The following is a 23,805-nucleotide window of genomic DNA, read 5'->3' on the forward strand; positions in this document are numbered from 1 at the left end:
ACTTGTGAAATTAAGTAGAAGACCCAGATAATCCCTCAAATCCTGCCCAGCTCCAGTATTTTAGGATATGGAGGAACCATGTCTCATCCACTATTTATATTCACAAGGAAGTAGTGCTCATCAGGATTGGTGGTACCGGAGCAAATCCAGTTTCAGTTTTATATTAGTTGTGTGACCTCAAGCAAATTACTAAACTTCTCTGGGCCTCAAATTTCTCATCTGTAAAACACTGCTCAGATGACCTACTCCACCCTTGTGAGCATTTTGTGGATATTTACATATAGCCCTCAGTCCAGTGCCTGGCCCAGGGGTGGTAAATGGTTAATTTTAACAGGCTAAAGAAAGGGAAGTTTAAGAATCTATATGGTACAATATATCTAAACCTGCATACACATGCCCATGATAAATGTTTGGTGAAAAAAATGAATGTGGCAATATTCACATTATATGAAACGTAATTTCATTTCAGCCAAGGGAACTATCCAAAAGGAGTAAAGACCTTAAAGTCAGTCTTCCTCTTGAATTTACTAACATCAGCTCAGACATCAGAGGGAAAATTTTTACAGGTCCTGTTAATAATTAGGTATGCCCCTGTATTAATATATCATTTACTTCATTACAGATGATTTAATTTTAATCATTTTTAGACAGATTTGTGGTTATGGTTATACCTGCTTATTTGGGAAAGAGTCAGAAAAATGGTCCCAGGTCTATTACTTGCTGTTAATAATGTAGGTATTGAAACTATCTACCGAACCTAAGTTTTTTATTTTTGCTTGTTTATTAGAACTTGATTTCTCCCTACTTTCATCTATTCTGACTCCTAGCTTATAAACTCCTGGTGTCTCTTTCATCTTAATGGCTAATGGATCCCTCAGTACATCACAAATTCTGGAACAAGCTAGACTGACCTGAGGCACTTGTTACAAATCCAGATTCCCAGGTCCACCCCCTCAGGCCTGCTCAGCAGCTGGGGGGCAGTGTTGGGGAGCCTGTAGTTTAACAAGCATAGTCCATATCATTTAGGATAACTCCAAAGGCATTATATATCCTGCCATAACCCACTGGGTGGACTGAGGGAGAGTATGAACTACAGTGTAAACTATAATCCGTGTGGTACGGCAGTGCTCCAAAATGTATCTACCAAATGCAATGAATGTGCCACACTGATGAAAGAGGTTGTTGATGTGGGAGGAGTGGGGTAGGGGAGTGGGTGGGGGGTATTTGGGAACCCCTTGTATTTTTTCATGTAACATTTTTGTGGTCTAGGTATCTTCAAAAAACTACAATTAAAAAAAATGATGGGGTGGGGGGGTGAGGAGTGGGGTATATAGGAACCTCATGTTTTTTAATGTAACATTTTGTGTGATCTATTAACTTCAAAAAAAGATAAAAACAAAAACAAAACAAAACAAAAAACAAGCATAGTCAGGTGTTCTGATGAAAGGGGATGAGGATTACACCCTGGGAAACACTGGCCTGGACGACTGAAACTCTGGCGGGGGTAGTGGGGGGCGGGTGAGAGATGTATGCAATGCCCCCTGTAGCCATTTGGCATTATTATGAATTCCAAAAAAAGATATTGATTATGTTTGTAAACTGGTCTGTTCCTCTGGGTGTGATATCCTTTAATTGCATTAAATTCAAAGGTTTTAAGTTTACTTAATTTAATCACTTTCGGGCCTTTGATGCTGCCACGTCAGTAGGGCGTGGCTTGAGTTGAGTCCCTGCCTCCTTTGTGGGCTATATAAATGGATATTCAATCCAGTCACCCAGAAGAAGGCATGGGAGGACAGAGAGCTCCATAGATACCAGAGGAGACAATTCTGTCAACTTTGATCCTGGGGCCCTGGAGAGAGCTAAGCCATTCGCGGACAGTTTACTGCGGACCTCGTGAAAAGAACAGAGCAGCTGAGCCCAGAAAGAAAGGAGCCCTACACGAGCCTACAGCTGAGATCGGAAGACGCTGGAACCATGGAGCCTTAAGAGGAAGAAGGAAGGCTGAACCCTCGCAGAGACTGGCAGCCAGCTTTCTTGAGAAACTACTTCTTAATGGGACCTTGAGTTGGTTGGACTCTTTAGGGACTTATAAGTGTAAGCCTTCACGCCAAATAAATATCCTTATAAAAGCCAACAGATGTCTGGTACTTTTCATCAGCACCCCTTTGGCTGACTAACATAACCCCTTTTGTGGCTAAAATCAAAAGCCCATAAGCATTCACTCAGCACCTACTATGTGCCAAGCACTGGAATGTGAATGCCTGGAGTCGCAGACAGGAGGCAGTTACAGTCTAACAGTCAAGTGGGAGGGACAGAGAAGGAATCAGTTATCCATCATCCAAATACTGGACTATAAAAAAATGCTGTGGGAAAAAAGGGGGGTAGGCTTAGTCCTGTCTGGGACAGGGACTGTCTAAGGAAAATTACAGAGAGTTTGCATTTTTGTTGGGCTTTGAAGGAAGCAGGGCAGTTTTTCAGATTGACAAAGGGAGTGAGGCATTCCAAGCAAAAGGAACAACAAAGTTCAGAGTCTGAAAAGTCCATGTTTATCCAGGAAATGGACCAGCGGTATGATGTTCCTGGAGAGAATGGACCGACTCAGTGGTATTTTGGAGTTGGGAAGGGATAGATAATAAATTTAAAAAGGAACTCAGGTAGAGGGGGATTGGGATTCCAGATTAAAAATAGCAATGTAAATCTGGACCATAATCTCTAAATCTGTGGTTTTGCATTTTTTCAAAGCTGGGGAAACACTTCTTCCAATTAAAGTAAACAATCAGAGCTGTGCTGATCAAAGTAAGAGTGGAGATCCCAGAGTCCTGCCTGTGTGGATAACACAACCCCACTACAGTGTTATTCCTAACGAGCAAGAGACATGGAGTAACAATCACTGCTGTGGCAGAGGACGGGACAGGGAAGTTTGTAATGACTAGATGGGGTCCATGTTTAGAAGGCTGGCTATGCCCGCCCAGGTGGGGGACCCCTGGAAAAGGGAGGAGCTTGGCAGCAGGTAACACAGCAGGCTGCTGCAAGAGGTGACCAGGTCCTGCACTGAATAGAGGGGCAGGTATGGTTTGGAGCCCATTTCCTAAGGGTCAATCCACAGTAGAAAGTATGGAACTAGATGGAGCAGCATACTTGGGAGCGAAGATTAAAAGATGAGGTGAAGAATGGGCAGTGTGGTGGTGCCATTAACCAACACAGAGTATGCAGACAAGGCAGAGTGAAAAGAAATTAGCTCAGTTACTGAATAATCAATACCGCATTTAAAGTGCCCGTCAGGAGAGAGGTCATGAGTAGAGGTGATTTGCAGACGATAATCAGAGTTAATATAAGCCACCACCAGAGAAAGGAGAATCACCCTGGGTGGACTTCAACGACACCCTAAATATTTAACGAGGGCCAACTTGTGCAAGGCTCTGCTCCAGGAGCTGAGGACAGAGCCGTGGGGGGATGTATTCTTGCCTCATGAAGCTTACTTCCTAGTGAGAGAAGACAGAAAAGTGGTAGTGATACTATGGAGAAAATAAAGCAGGTCAGAGGGCTGGGGAGTGATCTGGGGGTGCTATTTCCTAGCAGTGGCCAAGGAAGGCATCACAGGACAGAGGCCCAAAGGACAGGAAAGAGCAGGCCAAGCAGGGACTGAGGGAAGAGGGGTCAGGCAGTAGGGAGCATCACTGGCAAAAGTCCACGCTTGGGATGAGAAACAGCAAGGGGTCCAGTGAGCCAGAAGGAAGTGGGGGGCAAAAGGGAGAGAAATGGAGCCAGCGCTGGAGGTACACTGAGCTGCAGAGTTTTATGGGCTCTTGTAAGAACTCTGACTTTTGCTCCGAGTCAAACAGAGAGCAGAGAAGTGGCCTGATTTAACAGTGTATAAAAAGGAAAACTCTGGCTGCTGTGATGGGAAGAGATTGTAGGGGTCAAGGACAGAAGAAGGGAGAGCAGTTAGGCTCTTGCAGTGATACAGACGGGACAGATGGCATGGTCCAGGGTCTCAGAGGCAAGTGGTGAGAATTCACTGGACTTTGGCTCTATTTTGTTGGTAAAACCAACAGAATTTGTTCATAATGGATGTAGTGGGATGGAGGGGGTGGAGGAGGAAGAGGGCAGGGGAGGGTGGCAAGGAATGGAGGAAGAGGTGGGAAAGGAGGAAGAGGAGGAGAGTCACAGATCAACTGTGTGGCTGGTGGCCTGAGCAGCTGGGAGGGTGACGTTGCTGTCATCAGGCTCCTACTTGAGACAGGCAGACCCAGGGAGGCAAGTCGGGAGGGAAGCTGTGAGCAGTGTGGATCTGTGTTAGACAGCAGCATGGAGATGGAGGGAGGAGCTGCAGACACAAGCTGTGGGCATCACCAACAGCCCTGAAGGTACGGAGAGCACTGCGAGAGCACTGTGACGGGGTGAGATCACGGGTGGAGATGGAGAAGGGAAGAGAGCTGAGGACTGAACTCAGAGGAAAGGGGCCCACCACAAGATGAAAATGAAAGCAGTCAGGGACAAACAGCTGAGAGCAGCCTGCAAGAATGAAGGCAGGACACGGCTTGAAATACCCAGAAAAGGGAAGGAAAGCTCTTCCTCCTAGATTCCCAATCCCAAAATTAACCCCCAAATGCTTCTTAACCATGCAATTTTTTTTAAATGAAATGACGTTTAATTGGTATTTACCTCCGAAAATGCAAATAACTCTGTTGAGGGACCCTTCAATCCATCCAGCAGGGGGAATGAATTTAAACTGCTGGCCTCCTAACACTGAATTCAGATAAGCCGCTCTAGGGACTGTTGATAGGGTGGGGATGAGAGGGGCAGGCATTGGGAGTATGGTAATAACCTGAGTAGTTAACATTTATTCAGCACTACTCTATACCAGGCACCATGTTAGATATTTCACATTCATTGCGCTCATTTAAGTCTCAAAAGCCCTATGAAATATACTCTACGATTATTCCCATTTAATAAACAATGATAGTGAGGCTTGGTTCACTCAACAGTCATCACACAGCAGGTTGACAGGTAGTGCAGGCCAGGAAGTAAGTACCAAAGGGGTGCTTTAAGTACTGGGATGCCTTTGGATGGTATAGAACTCAGGATCAGTGTCAGAGATCAGCTATGCTGGGGTGAGGGACACCATGAGGGCTCTCCTTAGAACCTTACCACTCGCTAGAATGCTGATTCTCTAGGGGGAAAACTACAAATAAACTTCTAGAACACAATGTGTTCACACCTTGGGGTACAGCCTATATAAATAAAAATGTAACGGATTCCCAGAGAAGTGGGAAAGTTCAGTAAAGGCTTTGAGATGATTTTCAGGCAGCATGAATTCACATGCTATGTTACAACTAATTATAAGTCCTAAGTTAGTATAGCCCTTTCTATTAAAGATTTGGATGCTGTGGCAGTAACATATTTCATTTGATCACTGACTTTTACAGAACAAAAATAGGGAAATAGATACTGGGAAAAATATAGTTTGTGTCATCAGTGAAGTTACATTATTCTCTTCTTAAAGGATACCAAATGTTCTTAAAAAGTTGTGTTATATATTTATATCAGACCATTTTTAAGTGTTGTTCCTATATGCCACATATTTTTAAAAGTTATGGTAACATTTAATTTGCCATTTAAACCATGTTAAGTGTGTAATTCAGTAGTATTAACTACACTTACAATGCTGTACTATCAACACCATCCATTACCAATACTTCATCTCTCAAAAGAGAAACTCTGTATCCAATAAGTCATAACTTTCCATCCCCACCTCCACCACCACACACACAGTTCCTGGTAACCTCTGATCTAATTTCTGTCTGTATGAATTTGCTTATTCTAGATCTTTCATGTAAGTGGAATCATACAGTAATTGTCCTTTTGTATGCAGACTGACATGTTTAAAAAGAAAGTCTCTTGATACTGTTAACCAGTCAAGAATGCCCAAAATTTAGATTACAGATTCAGGTTTAATATCTTGGAAACAAACAGAAGGTACAGTTCAGCACACCTCTGTAAACTAATTTACAGATGATTTCACTGGGCTGAAGTTTACTAAAACCACTCTTGTAATGACAGTAAAATGCTCTCTTAGCATCCCATAAACGAAAGTGAAAATGTTTTGCAAAACTGGAGACTCACTCCATTTCCCCACCCCGAATTTCTTTGGGTAACAGGAAAAGACAATGGCTCTGAGTGTCAAATCTTAGAGATGGGTACTGATTCAAATACACACAAAAAAAGGAATGAGTTCATCTTTGCTGAAAATAAGGAAAATCACTTTTTAAAAAAATCCTACATGTATTTTTATGCAAGGTCTTTTAAAACCAGTCTTGTGTCTACTAAATAAATTTCACAGAAAACTGTCACACACATATTCTCCTAGCACTTAAACACTGTAGACAGTTTCGTGACATATCTGGATGCTCTTGGGACACCCTTGAAGGCCAGGGCTGTGACTGCAGCTCAGTTGGGCCACCCACTGTGGAACAAATATAGTAAGAAGGGGGCTTTGTAGTTATCCACTTCATTTGTCAAAACGTCTTGAGCTGCTCCTGTGTGCCAGGCACTGTTCTAGGTACTGGAAATATAGCAAGCATTTTTTTTTTTTTTTAAAGTGCCTGCTGTCTGGCCTTTAACTGAGAGATGTTGAGGGGTTGGGGAGACAAATTTTGGTTGGAGCTGGGATTTGAACTTTCAGGTGGGTATGGGGTGGAGGCGCTGGCTGTGCAATAATAACACATCATTACACACTTCTGGGGGGCTGTCAACATTTCCCGAGAGCTGTCACTGCTAAGGTCTAGTCCTGAGCTCCCCAACAGCCCCTGGGGTAACGCGGCAGCGCTCGCCCTCCCCACCTCACAGCGAGGACGCGTATATCCCCGACTGGCCCACCGTCTCCCGGTGGTGAAGTGAAGTCGGGCAGGGCTGGAGCTGGAAAGCGGGTCCCCACCACCCCGCCAGGGCGCCCGCCCGACGGCGAGCTGCTTTTGAAGGGAACCAAGAGAAAAAGTGCTGCCGAAACTTTGGGGCCAAGCATGTCCTCTTCCGTCCTGGGTGACTAGGTCGACAAACAAGTCGCTCGCCCCGGCCCAAACCTCGACCTCCCACCGGGCTCTGCCCGAGCCCGGAGCGCGCGCGGCGGGCGCAGGACGCAGCGGGGCCGTCTCCGCGCCATCGCGGAGCGGGGCCGGGGGCCGGGGAGCCCCGGCGCGCGACCTGGGCAGGAGGGGGAGGGCCGGAGAGCGACGGGCCGGCCCGGGCGCCCAGGGGTCCGGACGGCGGAGCGCCCGGACAAAGCGGCGGGCCCCGCGCCCCCTCACCTGTCGAGCCAGAAGGTCCAGGGCGAGTGCAGCGGGACCTCGCCCGGCTCCGGCCGCAGCGCCGACAGCTGCTGCAGGCCGAGGGGCGGCTCGGCGGCGGCGCGGGGCCCCGGCGGCTCACGGGCCCCGGCGGGGGGCGCGGCGGCCGGGGGCAGCGCCATTTTCTCCACCCCGCCTGCGAGGCCGGCGGGCGCGCGGACCGCGAGGGAGCGGCGGCTGAGTCACCCCGCGCCCCGCGCCCCGCCCCGCGCCCGCCCCGCCCCGCGCCCGCCGCCCGCCGGGCCTGGAAGCCGCGCCGCCGGGTCGTGGGCGCACGGCCGGGCCCGGCCGCGGGCGCGCAAAACAAAGGCAGGCCGGCCCACGCCTGCTGGGGGACAGGATGGGCCCCGACCAGGCCCCCAAGCGCGGCCAGCGATGGGCCAGCGGGGAGTGGCGGCCAGAGGGCGAGGAGAGCCGCGGCCGGGACAGATTAGCGGGCCCGGGCGGGGAAGGGAGCAGGGAGCAGGGCGACGCGCAGGGTGCCTGCTGTTGGGCCGGGCTGGAGGTTGGCGGGATGGCGTGAGGGATGGGGGAACAGGCTACGAAGGGACGGAGGGCGGGCTGGGCCGGTGGTGGGGTCGCAGGCTCACAGCGTGGGAGGGAAGACCAGCGGTCTAAAGGATAGATGGGAAAATTGGCAGATGGCTGGAGGAGGGAAGCATGGATGGATGGAAGGGCAGATGGAAACACAGTTGGATGTGACAGATAGATGGCGAGGGGAGCCTCGGGTCAAATGGATAGAGACTCTCGAATGTTCAGGTGTGTAGAAAGAAAGGGCGGGACAAGCAGAAGGAAGAAGCTGAGAAGGCACTGACTCAGGCAGGAGGCTGGAGTAGGACAGCTTCACATTCCTCACCTGATTTGAAGGGCCCTGAGCCCACATCCCACCCTCTCTTGGGCCACTGATGTGGCCACAGAGGCACAAGCCCAGCCTGAAGTGTAGCCCACCCCAAAGGAGGGTTCCCAAAGTCAGCCATAGTTCTCCAAGCCTGCCCCAAAGCACAGGTAAGGAAGGCGGAGGAACTGCGGGCTCACTCTTGAGTACAAGCTCTCTCATTTCTGCAACTCTGAAAACCTGGGCGTTCCCTCTGCCATCATGAGATTCCAGGGCCAGAAGTAAGAGTGGCCCTTCCAACCAGGCTCCTCCTCAGGACTCTGCAGCTCTCTTCAAAAGAAAAGAAGAGGTGTGAGGGCAAATGAACACACATCTCACACGTCACCGATGCGGGCATGGACGTCCTCTTTGAACTTGAATTTCTGGATAGTCCCTCTCTGGCCTTGAACAGCTGAGGATATGGAGTTCCATTTCCTCGTAGCTTATCTTCCTGACCTAGCTCTTAACTTGAGCATTCACTGGGATGGAGTAGAGAGCAGCTACAAAACAATATGGGTTCCGGAGCTTTGCAGGCATGACAATGGCCTGTCATGAATCCCAGCATAGGCGCCCTCCTAGAAGGCTTACATCAAGATCCGATAAAAAGACAGCAAATAAACAAGGTCCCTGTACAACCTGTGATGCTGGAAGCACCAACACATATCATAAAACCCTTTTAACTCTGAGATACCGGGGGTCCTTTTGGTTAGATGCATTTTTTGTTTCATTCCCACATTTATTTTTTTCAGGAAAACACATCTATGGTATTGTTTAGGCTGGTTCTGAGCACGTCATACATAATCATTCAGTCCTCACAGCACCCCAGTGAGGAAGTTTCTGTCACTTAAGTAACTTCCCCAAGGTCAAACAGTGGAGCTAGGATTGGAATATAGGTATTCAGACTCCAGAGTCTTTTAAAATGCCAGACTCTACTCCCTTTCTAATTGGAAAATTAACAGGTTTGCCATGTAAAAATAAAGTGATGAATACTAAGTCTCCCTCCCTCCCAAGACTATCAATCTCTGCCCAAATGAAACCACTGCTAACAATTTCCTTCCAGAAAAAAAATATGCATATACAAACATATATCTATATCTATCAAGATATCTATGTATTTTTGTAACAAGCATTTTCTACTATAGCTGTACCTTATTTAACATTATAGCTTAGAGATGTTTTCTATTTCAAGACATATTGATCTACTTCATTTTAAAGGCTGCAAAGTCATCCATTATAAAGAAGTAATGTAATCCAGTAATTCTCAACATTTATTTGTAAGTAATGCCACCATAAGCATTTTCATATTTATGTCTTCGCTCATCTGCACAAGTTTATCAGAATAGGTTTGAAGACCCAGAATTTTGCCTAGATTTTAAAATTTTATACATATTGCCAAATTGGTCTGCAAAGTGGTCACATGAATGTATATTTAATTGATTTTTAAATAATGGTTGGTTCTGAAAATCTGTATTTACTAAGTGACATTTATCTTTATAAAATGAAGGCAATGATGAGGGGAATGTTTTTCTCTCTAATATTCAGAACTGGTCAAACTGTTAAAGTTTAGCTTCTTCCTCACATCCTTTAACAATACCCTCAGCAAGAAAGGGCAATTTAAAGAATTTGGCTGCAGTTTTGTAAAAGAGATTGTAGCACATGAAAAATTCCTTTCAGAATTTAGAACTAGGAATAGTCTGGCAATTTTTCTTTCTTGAATAGTAATTATACATCTTGTTCTCTTTTTGCTTTGGCTTCCAGGATGCTCAAAATCACATTTTATGCTCAGTCACAACATGAATATTAATCACTGAAGAATCATCACTATTTTATATACTTTTTCTCCTAATATTTAATGGTGTATTTGTACATATGCATTTTATACTGTGAACCCAACCCTTCAAATCTATTTTGGAAGTAGTAGCATAGAAAGAAATAAATGTGAAGGACTTTAAGATTAATAAAGGAGTCCAGATAACATGAGTAAAATGAGAGGCAGAGAAACCAGTGGGTACAACTTTTGTTCCCCTTCTGTTTGAAATATGTAAGAGACTTACCTATTCTCACTGCTTTTCAGAACCATCCTTTGAAGAAAACAACTTAGGAAAATTTCCCTCCTCTTCCCCCCTTTGCAACTGGACAGGAGGAATTAGAATTGGAGGGTGGAAAGGGACCTCGGAGATAATCTAGGTAAGCCCTCATTTCACAAATGGGCAAACTTAGGCCCAGCCAGGTTAGGTGACTTACCTGAGGCCACAGCTCTAGGAAATGAGAGGCTGGACTAGAAGGCGGGTAGGTGGAGATCCAGGCCAACGTGCTCTCCCGCTGTGTAACATGCAAGGCTGACGACTGGGGGTGGCAGGAGGGAGGAAGAGAAGGTGACCCCACAGCCCCTAGCAACGAAAACAACAAAAAGGACTTGAGGCACTCATAAATAATTAAGCAATTAGCCGCAGCAACTACTCCCCTCCCCTCCAGCATCCAGTCACCAAGGCAACTTGGGCAGGGTGCCTGCTGGTTGCCTAGTAACAGTGCGGTCTGCTCCCCTGCCATGTTCCCTGGGCATCACAGGATTCGAAAGACCAGGATGAGCCTTAGACAGGGATCACTATTCTAACACCTTCATTTTTCAAATGAGGAACTAGAGGCCCAGAGAAGCAGAGAAACCTGTCCAAGGTCACACAGCTACTCAGAGGCACAGCCAGACATTTCCCGTTGCTTTCCATGGCACCAGGGCTGCCTTGGGGAGGCTGCAGATGGAGGCGAGGAGGAGAGCTCTCTACAGTTCCTAGAAGAATGAGGGAGTGAGAGCAAGCAAGCCAGCAAGAAAGAGACAGAGACCTTGAGCTCTCATATGCAATTAGCAGGAGCTGGTAATCCCATCAGCCCAACTTTCATCATCACCATGGCAACAAGGGTGAGGCAGGTGCTGGTTGCCTAGAAACAAGTGGTCCTCTCTCTTCCTCTCACATCCCTGGGAGTCACAGGCACAAGAGAATGTTGGAGTTGGAAAGGAAGGCAGGGATCCTAACTCAGTTCCCTCCTTTGACCAATGAGAAAACAGAGGTTCAGGGACATTATCCAAGGTCATACAGCCACAGATCTAGTTCCTGGCAGGGACTCATTTTTGGCCAGTGTTCCCAGAATTCCTTCCATTTTCTGCCTCTACTTTGCCACTATGGGAAGGAAAATTTTCACTCAATAAAGTCAAAACATGGGAGGGGAATGGCTGGTGGTCCCCTGGAGATACTTCTACCACTTGCCCACCAGAGGTGCTGCTGCAGCCTGGGTCTGACACATAGCAGGTGTTCACAGAGGCACTATGCACAGTAGCTAAACACAGGGTCCCCAAACTGAAAACATGGGTCAAAAGCCAGCTCTTGCCGAACATGGCAAGCTTCGTAGCCTCTCTGCACCTCGTCTCCACACCTGAGAACAAGGCATCCTGACAGTTCTACCTCTTCAAGTCGTGGCTAGGAATACCTGAGCAAATATACGTCACAGGCTTGGTATGTAGTAAAGATGCAGTAAATGCTAGACATCCATTTATTCCACATTCAACAAATATTTGTGGCATATCTGTTATGTAACTGCCACCACTCTGGGCTCTTGGGATTCATCAGTGAACAATACAGACCAAAAAAAAGTCCTGTCTCATGAACGTTACATTCCAGTGATATAGCACTGGAACGTAATTTATAAACATATAAAATTATAAACACAAATTGCCGAATGGGCAGAGGAATCACTGGCAATATGCTGTGTTCATGATGCTGGCCTCCTGAAGACTGGGGAGTTTCCTGTTTACAGGGCGTGAGGCTATAAATATGCAAGCCTATCTTCTCCTACACTCCAACTCTTGTTTTTTTTTTCAGCTGCTCGGGGGGAAGAAGGCAGGCAGCGGCCGCTAGATGGCAGATCTCAGTCCCCCTAGGAACACGGCACAGGGAGGCGCAGGCGGACACACGGGCCCTGGCTAAAGCTAAGAGCAAAGGCAAGCGGGCGGCTGGCCAGGCCTAGGGCGATGGCCTGGAGTGGCGGGACCGACGCGAAACTCCACCCTGGGACACGGGGGTTGGGTGAAGGGGTGAGTGTTCGGAGGCTGTAGCTTGGTTTAGGAATGACTGCTTTGGAGTGAGACTGATCCCAGATTTAATCAAGATCCTGCCATGGTAAGCGGTGGGTGTGACCTCGGTAAGCTGTGAGCCTTTCTGAGCTTCAGCTTCCTCATTGGGAACGTGGTAGTGATAACAAGAGCTCCCCAACAGAGCTGTTTCGAGGTGTGCACAAGAAAACATGTCCAATGTACCTTGCAAGCTACAGGCAGAAGCAGCTCAACCATTGCTACCTCTGATTCAGAGGTGCAGAATGGAAGGGAAAGGGGTAAAGGAAATAAGATTTGTTGAGCATTTGCAACAAGAAGACCAAGGTCTTCTGGTCACTGAGCCTGCAAAATGTGGCAACGGGGTTTGGTCGCCCCACCCACCCATCAGTACAATCCTCACTTGGCTCTTCCCGCACTCCTTGCATTAGATCTCCTTGCTTATTCCCACTGGTACCACCCAGTCCCCCTCTCCTCCTGACTTCCAGGTGAGTGCGGTATACAAGGCAGCAACATCACTGTTCTTCTAACACCTGCCGTTCCAGCCCATGAGCGACTGTGCCCAAACACCAATTATATCATGCCTAAAGTGCCTCACTAGGTCCTGCTGCTCTCAGGATAAAGTCTGACCTCATTTCGGTAGCCAGCAGGGCTTCTGGGTGCTGCCTGCCTTTCCATCGGCATGGCCTGCTGCTGTTCCCCTGCCTCAGAGCCTCTCTGCCACTGCGAGCCATTTGCATATGCTGTTTCCTCCCTGGAACCACCAGTCCCTCTGCTTGCACTCTTGGTCCCTTCTCACCCCTGCACTGCCTTGGTGAGATTTTCCCCACCGTCTACTTCTAAAGCAGGTCCTCTCCCCTCCCTGATTATTTTCTTCACTGCACAAGCTGTGCTGATCTACGGCCTTTCTCCCATGCCAGAATATACACTCCGAGTGGGCAGGGCAGTGCCTGCTTTGCTAACCTCTCTAGCTCCAGGGCTAGCACAGGCCTGCCACCTGGATGACATACCAGTTTGTTGAGGTGAAGTGGCTATACAACAAATATTGACTGAAATGAATGTTCCATGATTTCATCTTCCAGTTTCCCATCTGTCAGTGCATCTTTTCTATGGATGGCATATCAGTCATCCTAAAAATCACTTTTACCTAGTATTTCCTTCCATGGCTTCCCACCTCTCATAGGCTCAGGTCTGATATCTTTAATCTGGCACTCAAAATCCTCTACACTCCAACCTACCTGTCCAAACCTATACAAATACATGCATATGCACACATACACACAGATACTTGGAAATACATATTAAATAAATGTATTTGGAAATATAAAGCCAAACATTATCTGTCCCTGACCCCCTTGGTGGGTCTTCCACTCTGCCTTGACACAGAGGGGCAGGCCTGCAACCCTCTCCCCCATCACTGCATCCCCAATTCCTCATACCACATCTGGCACATGGAAGATGTTCAACTAGCTTCATGGAATCGATCACTGGTCTCCTCAATTCAATAATATTCAATATTTACTGTGTTCACATCTCCGGCAAACTTTTCTTCTCTTCCCTGTCCATCCAAATTCTTTCACCTTCCTTCAAGGGTCAGAGCAAGTTCCCTCCTAGGAGACAGGTCACCAAATACACCCCATAAAGGGCGAGGAAGGCTAGAGAGTCCAGAGGCACCGTGGCTGGGCTACTGCCCCAAAAGTACTTTCCCCTGGAACCCCTGGACCCTGGCAAAGGGAACAGTGGAAAGTCATCTCCTTGCTTTTTCTTGTTCAAAAAAAAAAGTATCCATGATTTTAGAGATATTGCTTCAGTGGCCAGGCTAAGAATTCAGATTAAGGGACCTTTCTTGTGGCCCCACAGTATCTCACTGATCAGAGGAGCAATGACTCATACAACCAACGCCCACTGTTGGACATGTAGATGGTACCAATGTACACCCCGACAATAAATACACTCTGCAAGGCACTGGCTCCTTGCCAAAGAGTAGTTACTAAAGTTCCCCAGGCCAGCCCATCTACCAGAGATGTGGGGATTGTTCAGATCAGAAACTGGACTTGAAAAGGAAGGCTGCCTGGACTTATTTTGGTCTTTGTCATTTTTTTTTAAGGGACAGGAAAAGATGGACAATTGAGAGGCAATGTAATCAGTGGACATTCCAAAAACGTGCTTGAGCACACAGCTTAAGAGCTGTGCGATTTGGTGGAAATCAGTCCATCTTGTTGGGTCTCCTTTTTTCTCAAATGAAAAGTGAGTGTGCTGGTTCCTCAAAAAGTTAAACAAAGAATTACTACATGGCTCAGCAATTCCACTCCTAGGTGTACAAACCCAAAACAATTGAAGGGAGAGACTCAAACAGATACTTGTACACCAATGTTCAAAGCACCATTATTTACGGCAGACAAAAAGTGGAAACAACCCAAGTGTCCATTATCAGATGAATGGATAAAAATATGGTATATATACACACAATGGAATATTACTATAAATAAACAGAATGAAGTTCTGATACCCGCTACATATGTGGATGAGCTTGAAGACATCATGTTGAGTGAAATAAGCCTGACACAAAAGGATAAATATTGTATGATTCCACTGAAAATAAATGTCTATAATAGGCAAATTCATAGAGGCAGAAAGTAGATTAGTAGTTGCCAGGGGCTGACGAAGGTGGGAATGGGAAATTACTGTTTAATGGGTGCAGAGCTTCTGTTTGCAGTAATGAAGAAGTTTTGGAAATATTGGTGATGATTGCACAACACTGTGAATGTAATTAATGTCAATAAATTGTAAACTTAAAATGGTTAAAATGGCAAATTTTACATCATATATATTTTACCACAATTTACAAAAAAACTTCTCTCCACCCGGGGGGAGAAGCGCCCTGCTGCCCTGCTTACTGAGAACCCACAGGCCCTCAGAGGGTGCACAAGAGCCTGACCCCCTGGGCCTGCAGATCCCCACGAGCACAACCAAGTCTGTGCTGGACGCTTTTCATGAGTTATTCTTGCCAACAGCCCTGGAGGTTCCACTGGACCAGACAAAGCCACAGGTTTCGGGATGGCAAGCCCGCTGAACTCCTTCCTGAGGGGTACGGGAGGTGGGGTTAAACCAGAGATGCTGGGGCTGGGGAGAGGGGTGGGGGCAGATAAGGGGTGGGGAGGGCTGAGGCCCACCCCTTGCCCACTTTTCTTTTGGCCTCTACTCCCAGGCTCCCAGGGCAGAGAAACCCCCAGCTAGTACATGGAGGAGGAAGCTGAGACCGTGTAATTTATAATGAATGCCTGTAATACACCTAAAAATAGTTAAAATGGCAATTTTTATGTTATACCTATTTTACCACAATAAAATTTTTAAAAGTGTGCTGGCAAGTGGCTGTGGCTCAATCAGCTGGGCTCCCGTCTACCATATGGGAGGCCCTGGGTTCACTTCCCGGGGCCTCCTTGTGAAGGCAAAGCTGGCCCGTGTCCACGGAAAGCTGACGGCCTGCACCCGCGGAGAGCTGGCGCAGCAAGATGACGCAACAAAGGGAGACAAGTAGGCACAGAGGAATGCACAGGGAATGGACCCAGAGAGCAGACAGGAAGCAAGCTGCAGAGGAGGTGGGGGTGGATAAAAAAAAATCTTAAAAAAAAAAAGTAAGTGTACCAATACTACCTACTTGGCAGTGCTATAGGGAGGATCAAATCAGGAACATTTGGGGAAGACTTTATATAAGTTCCAGGGGTTCTTAACCAGGGATCCATGAGCTTGAATTGAAATTCAAAAATACATTATTCTGTGGGAACGTGTTGGCGTGGGTGTGATGTATTAAATCATACACAGTATACTGTGAACTTAGTGAGAGGTCCGTGGTTTTCACCTGACTGGCAAAGGGGTCCATGGGGGAAAAAAGGTTAAGAGCCCCTGGATAAGCCACACCATGCTGCACAAGTGTTGGCATCCCATCACACGTCCTGGAAGGCTACCCTCACACCTTCTCTGCTGCGTGAACACTGGTGTTCTCTGCTGCACTCTGTGGGGATTTAGAGGAGAGGAGCTTGTAGAGGGACCAACCACCCAGGTTTTCCTGGGATGTCCTGATTGGAGCACAGAGGACGGCTGGTCACCGTAGGGGCATATCCGTGATGCAATGCCTGTTCTACCTGATTTTCTGCATCCATTGTGGAGGCCAAGCAAAACCCCTAATATCCACTGCAAGCTGAAAGTTGCTTGTATAGTAGGATAAATTAGTAGCAAACTAGTCACTTCTTTACAACTAAGAAGCTGCTTTAGGGAAAAGACTTTGTTCTGAACTTGCAGGTATGGCTACAAGATCATTTCAGCAAATATTTTGCAAGCCAGTGCTCTGAGCAAGTGCAAAATAAAGCTTTAAAGCTTCATTTTTAGGCTTAAGTAACTGCATAATATTACACCATAAGAAATCCTGATAAATAGAAACTTACTCAGCAAATTTAGGGGGTGAGTAAATGAGTTGTGTTACAAAATGACCCCTCCCCCTGTACCTTATTTTGCATTAGCCTAAGCTCCTTGAAGGTGGAGAGGTCACCTTTGTAGTTCATACAGAATTTTACAGAAAATTATTCATGTAGTAGACCAAATGAATCCTCATGATTAAAACATTCATTAAAGTGTACATTGAAATATTTTATATGTCATTTACCTTTTTTTTTTTTTTTAGGAGGTATGGGAATTGAACCCGGAACCTTGTACATGGGAAGCAGGTGCTCAACCACTAAGCTACATTCACTCCCCAATGAAAGTTGGTTTTTTCCATTGTTTTGTTTACTTTGTTGGTTTAGGAGGTACTGGGGATCAAACCTGGCACTTCATACTTGGGAAGCAGGCACTCAACCATTTAAGCTACATCCATTTCCCTGTCATTTACTTTAAAAAAAAAAATTTTTATTACAGAAATTGTGAACTTATAAAGCAATCATGCACATGTACAGAGTTCCTATACATGTGAATTCACCCCTTCACCAACACACCACACCATTGTGGAACACTGGTTACAGATTATGAGATAACATCATCAGATTATTCCCAGTAACTGTGGTTCACAGCATACATTTGCCATATTTTTCTGTACCCTCCTATTAACACTGCACATCTTTAGCTTTGAATGTATTAATAGAATATAACAGTATTGTTCTTAACTATAGGCCATAGGTTATACTAATTGTATTTTTCCCATGCTTTTCCACATACATCGACCACCCTGCAATAGTGTACATCCATTCTCGTTCATAGAAAGACTTTTTTGCATTTGTACTATTAACCACAATTTTCATCCACCTTTGGGTTTACTGTGTTATTCAGTCCCTAGATTATTCTCTAGCATTCTTTCAATTGATATTTACATCCCTAGACTAACCTTTTCAGCCACAACCTCATTTATAAACCAGTTGTTACTCACTATAATATGTTACCATGAACTCTACCCATTTCCACATATTTACAATTAAAACTTCTACATACATTAAGCATCAGTACTCCTTCTCAGCTCTCCCCTTATCTCCTAATAAACTATATTCTAGGTTTTTAATTTTTTAATTTTTAATATTTTTCATATTCTAAGTTTTCACTCTGTATGTTTATTTTTCTTATTTAGTTCATGCAATAGTTCATGCAATAGTTGTCCTTTTGTGTCTGGCTTACTTTACTTAGGCTAATGTATTCAAGATTCACCCATTTTATCATATGTGTCCCAATTTCATTTCTTCTTACTGCAGCATGGTATTCCATCATATGTATATACCACATTTTTTTATCCATTCATTAGCAAATGGACACTTGGGTTGTTTCCATCGTTTGGCAATTGTGAATGCCACTAGGTACATTGGTGTGCAGATATCTGTTCCCATCACAATTTTCAGTTCTTCTGGATATATTCCTAGTAGAGGAATTTCTGGATCTTATGGCAGTTCTATATTTAGCTTCCTGAGGAACTGCCAAACTGTCCTCCACAGAGGCTGCACCATTTTTCAGTCCCAACAGTAGTGCTCCACATTCTCTCCAGCACTTACTGTTTTCTGCTTTTTTAAATACTGGCTATTCTATGTGGTGTGAGATATCTCATTGTAGTTTTGATTTGCATTTCCCTAATAGCTAGCGATACTGAACATTTTTCCATGTACTTTTTTTCCGTTTGTATTTTCTCTTTGGAGAAACTTCTATTTAAGTCTTTGGCCCATTTTGAAACTGGATTGCTTGCTCTTTTACTGTTGAGTTGTATGATCTCTTTATATAAAATGGAAATCAAACCCTTATCGGATATGTGGTTTCTAAATATTTTCTCCCATCAAGTGGGCTGCCTTTTCAACTTTTTGACAAAGTCCGTTGTATCACAAAAGTTTTTAAGTTTGAGGAGGTCCCATTTATCCATGTTTTCTTTCATTGTTTGTGCTTTTGGTGTAAGGTTTAAGAATGCACCACCTACCACCAGTCTTGAAGATGTTTTCCTATGTTTTCTTATAGGAGCTTTATGGTTCTAGTTTTGATATTTAGGTCTTTGATGAGAGAGGGGTCCTCTTGCTTTCTTTTGAATATGAATATCCAGTTCTCCCAGCACCATTTGTTGAATAGACTGTTCTTACCCAGCCTGTAAAAAATCACTTGACCATAGATGTGAGTCTGTTTCTGAACCATTAATTTGGTTTCATTGGTCTATGTGTCTATCTTTTTTTTTTTCTTCAAATTCTACTCAATTTATTCATTTTTTAAAAAGATATTACATTAAAAAAATATGAGGTCCCCATTCGCCCCCACCACCCCCCCCCATCACTCCCCCCCCAATAACACTCTCCCCCATCATCATGTCACATCCATTGTGTCTGGTGAGTACATCTCCAGGCATCGCTGCACCCCTTGTCCCGTGTTCCACACCATAGCCCACACTTTCCCATGTTCCATCCAGTGGGCCATGGGAGGGCATACAACATCCAGCAATTGTCCCTGGGGCACCACCCAGGACAACTCCAAGTCCCGAGAATGCCTCCACATCTCTTCTCTTCCTCCCCTTCCCCGCACCCAGCAGCCACCATAGCCACTTTTTCCACAACAATGCCATATTTTCTCGATTATTAACCACAATAGTTCATGAATAGAATATCATTAAGTCCACTCTGATCCTTACTGTATTCCTCCTTCCTGTGGACCTTGGCTTGGTTGTGTCCATTCCACATCTATGTCAAGAGGGGGCTTAGATTGCCCATGGAGGCTGGATGCAATCCTCCTGCTTTCAGTTATAGGCACTCTAGGCTTCATGGTGTGGTGGTTGACATTCTTCAACTCCATGTTAGCTGAGTGGAGTAAGTCCAATAAATCAGAGTGTAGGAGCTGAAGTCTGTTGAGGTCAGGGCCTGGCTATCATATTGTCAGTCCAGAGATTCAAATCCCCTAGATATATCTTAAGCCCCAGCACCAGCTACAATTCCAGTAAAGTAGCATGAAAGGCTTGTGAAAAGAGATCCCATCTGAGTCCAGCTCCATCACGCAGAAACACCAGCTCCGAAGAGGGGCCAACTGACATGGCAGTGAACCCCATCTGCCATGACCATAGAACCTGTGGGTCTCTTTAGCCCTCAAAAGGACCAATACCTGGGGTTGTATCTTACTTTATCTGTCTCTGAGACTCTGCTCAGGTGTGCACAAGGGCAATCCTTCTGACAACCTCCAGACTCTTTTTTAGAGACTCATAGCCATATAAACTCATTTGTCCTTTCCATTTCCTCCTTAATTTAGGTCAAACAGCATTTTTAACTCCTGTTATTATATGTAGACAGGGATAGTCTGCTGGTCCACATTGAACCTTTAATTCAAGGTCATTTTCTAATTGCATCATTAGCTGGTATTTGGTAGTGATCCCTTGATGCCAGGGAGGCTCATCCCCGGGTGTCATGTCCCACACTGGGGGGAAGGCATTGCATTTACATGCTGAGTCTGGCTTCGAGACTGGCCACATTTGAGTAACACGGAGGCTGTCAGGAGGGAACTCCTAGGCACAGTGCTACTCTAGGCCTTGTTCTTATTTCAGGCGTATAGGCTCACAAGCATAGTCATCAGTATCAGGGGCTCACTGTTGGACCCTCATTCCTTCCTGATCCTTACCGTTGCACCTGGGGGACTGCTGCTGCTCCCCTAGGGACCATGACAAAGCCCCCCCCCGCCCCCAGCCAGTAACCCAGTACCCCCCTAGCTGTTGTTTTTAATTGTTTCCACTATGAGTATATCCAAACATTTCCATGCCCCCTGGACATATGTCCTGTATAACTCCCTGTCAACCATATATCGCCTGTCCATAACATCCCATACCAGTATTCCTCTGCTGCCATTGTTGAACCACTCTGTGATCCAAAACTTCCTGAAAAGTGAAGCCCAATATAATGTCAGGTTCCCTTACTAGTAAAATGGAATATAGCGATGAGTTTAAAGGTTAGATATAGAATACATATTGATTTGGAAAAATTCTACATCTTATCTTTTTCTTTTCTTTTTTCCTAATTATTGAGCTTCTCTTCACAGGAGCCCTAGATCACAGTAATTCATATATACAATATACAGTACTCCCACACATCCACCATAAAACCTTTTCCCTTCCACAGCGATAATCTTTTAACTTATTCATATCATATTTATGGAAACTGATGTACAGACTCCAAGACAATAGCTTTCAAACAAGGTGACATCTGTGCTTACATTGTGGTCCATACTTTAGGATATAGTTTTCTAAATTTTTTAGTTATCCTATGTTTTACATTATGGTTTACATTATTAGTCTGTCGTCCCCTATATGTTTTTGGTGTAATAGTACATGTTTTATATTCATCCTTGTGTACTCTCACGAAACTCCTCTCTTGCCCCCACATTTACCTTGGTTCCATCCATTCAACATCCATTTCCCCTCCCCTTGGGGCCCGCAGCAACAGCCAATCTCCATTTCCCGAGAAGCCACGTCCAGAGATACTTGCAACAGTGTTCAGGGCCTGACTTGCTCAACTGCCCTAATGCCCTGGGAGCCACCCTTTCTCTCGAGAGATACAGTTCCCTCTATTTGATGGCATTAGTCCTCCCCAGGATGTGGGTCCACCCCCACTCTCACTACTTGGGTCTCTACCCAATGGTACAACCCACCCTGGCAAAATGAGCATTCAGACATTCCCCAGAAGTCTGTCCCGTGTCAGACCATCCCCTCCGAGCATCCTAAACAGGTAACCCTCCTAATTATATTTTGATACGGTTTTCTCAGCATTTTACTCTCAACCAACACCTGACACTCTCCTATGTTCGTATGTTGCCCCTCCCTTCCCCCAATTTTTTGGGCAATATTACCCCTCCGCCCATCCCCAGCCCCCCTCAAACCCGCAAAGCCCCACCCAAAGGAAACCCCTTGCCCCCATTTTATCTCTTCTCTGTGCTCATACTTACCGCCAGCTCATTATAGATTCCACCCCTGCAGACGTCGACTCACATCCTTCCTCCACCCCCCGATTTCCTGTAAGCCTATCTTCCAGTCTCTAGCTCTCTGAGGCACCTTGCTTACTTCATATCATTGAGGTCATGTAGTATTTATCCTTCAATGCCTGGGTTGCTTCACTCAACATAAGGTTCTCAAGATTCATCCATGTTATCACATGTGTTTGTAGTGTATTTGTTCCTAAAGCTATGCGTCTATCTTTATACCAGTACCATGCTGTTTTTACCACTGTAGCTAGTTAGTATGATTTAAAGTACAGAAGTGAGAGTCCTCCAACTTTGCTTTTTCCTTTTAAGATGTTTTCGCTATCCAGGGTCCCTTACCCTTCCAAATAAATTTGATAATTGTGCTTTCCATTTAAAACAATGCTGGTGGAATTTTTATTGGGATTGCATTGAATCTGTATATCAATTTGGGTAGAATTGATATCTTGATGATATTTAGTCTTCTGATACATGAGCATGGAATGTTCTTCCAATTACTTTGGTCTTTTAAAAATTTCTTTTAGCAATTCATTGTAGTTTTCTGAATACAAGTGCTTTACATCCTTGGTTAAGTTTATTCCTAAATGTTTGTTTTTTTTAAAATCACTATTATAAATGGAATTTTTTCCTGACTTCTTCTTCAGATTGCACATTACTGGTTTATACAAACACCACTGATTTTTTTGTATTGATCTTGTATCCTGACACTACTGAAATTATTAGCGCTAGCAGCTTTGTTATAGATTTTTCAGGACTTTCTGGGTCATATAATTTGTGAATAGGGAAAGTTTTACTTCTTCCTTTCCAATTTGGATGCCTTTTATTTATTTTTCTTGCCCGACTGCTCTAACGAGAACATCTAGCACTATACTGAACAACAGTGGTGACAGTAGGTATCCTTGTCTTGTTCCTGACCTCAGCAGGAAAGCTTTCAGTCTTTTACCATTGAGTACAATGTTAGCTATGAGTTTTTCATATATGGCCTTTATTATGTTGAGAAAGTTTCCTTCAATTTCTATCTTTTATTGTATTTTTCTCAAGAAAGAATGCTGTATTTTGTCAAATGTCTTTCCTGTGTCAATCAACAGGGTCATGTGATTTGTCTTCTTTGATTTATTAATGTGGTGTATTATGTTGATCAATTTTCTTGTGTTGAACCACCCTTGCATGCCTGGCATAAAATCCATTTGATCATGATAAATAATTCTTTTAATATATTGTTGGATTCAACTAGCAAGTAGTTTGTTGAAGATTTTTGCATCTGTATTCATTAGGAAAATGGGTCTGTATTTTTCTTTTTTTGCAATATCTTTATCTGGCTTTGGTATTAGGGTGATATTGGCTTTATTAAGCCAACGGGTTTGCTAGCATTCCTTCTTGTTCTTTTTTTTTTTTTTTTGGAAGAGCTTGAGTAAGGCTGGTATTAAATCTTCTTTGAAGGCTTGGTAGAACTCACCTGTAAAGCCATCAGGTTCTTGGCTTTTCATTTTGGGGAGCTGTTTGATGACTATCTTGATTTCTTTACTTGTGATTGGTTTGTTGAGGTCTTCTATTTCTTCTAGGGTCAGTGTAGGTTGTTTGTACATTTCTAGGAATTTTTCCATTTTGTCTGCATTTTTTAGTGTCTTGACATATAGCTGTTCATAGTATCCTCTTATGATTTTTTATTTCTGTGGGGTCAGTAGTAATATCCCTGTTTTCATTTTTTATTTCATTTATTTGCATCTTCTCTTTTTGTCAGTCCAGCTAAGAGTTTGTTGATTATTTTGTTAATTGTCTTGAAGAACCAACTTTTGCTTTTGTTAATTCTCTCTACTGTTTTTGTTTTTGGTCTCAATTTCATTTACTTCTGTTCTAATCTTTGTTATTTCATTCTTTCTACTTGCTTTGGGATTAGTCTGCTGTTCTTTTTCTAGTTCCTCCAGCTGTGTAGTTAGGTCATAGCTTTTAGCTCTTTCTTCTTTTTTAATGCAAGCACTGAGGATTATAAATTTTCCTATCAGTACTTTGTTGTATATGATAGGTTC

General features: G+C 44.7%; 1 protein-coding gene across 1 annotated transcript in view; it reads right to left on the reverse strand.

The window, feature by feature from the left end:
* The window catches only part of EIF4E3 (eukaryotic translation initiation factor 4E family member 3), a 40,906-nt gene extending 33,378 nt beyond the window's left edge, over nucleotides 1–7,528 (reverse strand). The window contains exon 1 of the mRNA XM_058288492.2: nucleotides 7,308–7,528. Within this exon, the coding sequence (XP_058144475.1) occupies nucleotides 7,308–7,468 (161 nt within the window). The 5' untranslated portion in view covers nucleotides 7,469–7,528. The remainder of the gene's footprint in view (nucleotides 1–7,307) is intronic.
* Nucleotides 7,529–23,805: the final 16,277 nt, after the last annotated feature.

The sequence above is a fragment of the Dasypus novemcinctus genome, chromosome 26 (assembly GCF_030445035.2).
Source record: "Dasypus novemcinctus isolate mDasNov1 chromosome 26, mDasNov1.1.hap2, whole genome shotgun sequence".
Taxonomy (NCBI): domain Eukaryota; kingdom Metazoa; phylum Chordata; class Mammalia; order Cingulata; family Dasypodidae; genus Dasypus; species Dasypus novemcinctus.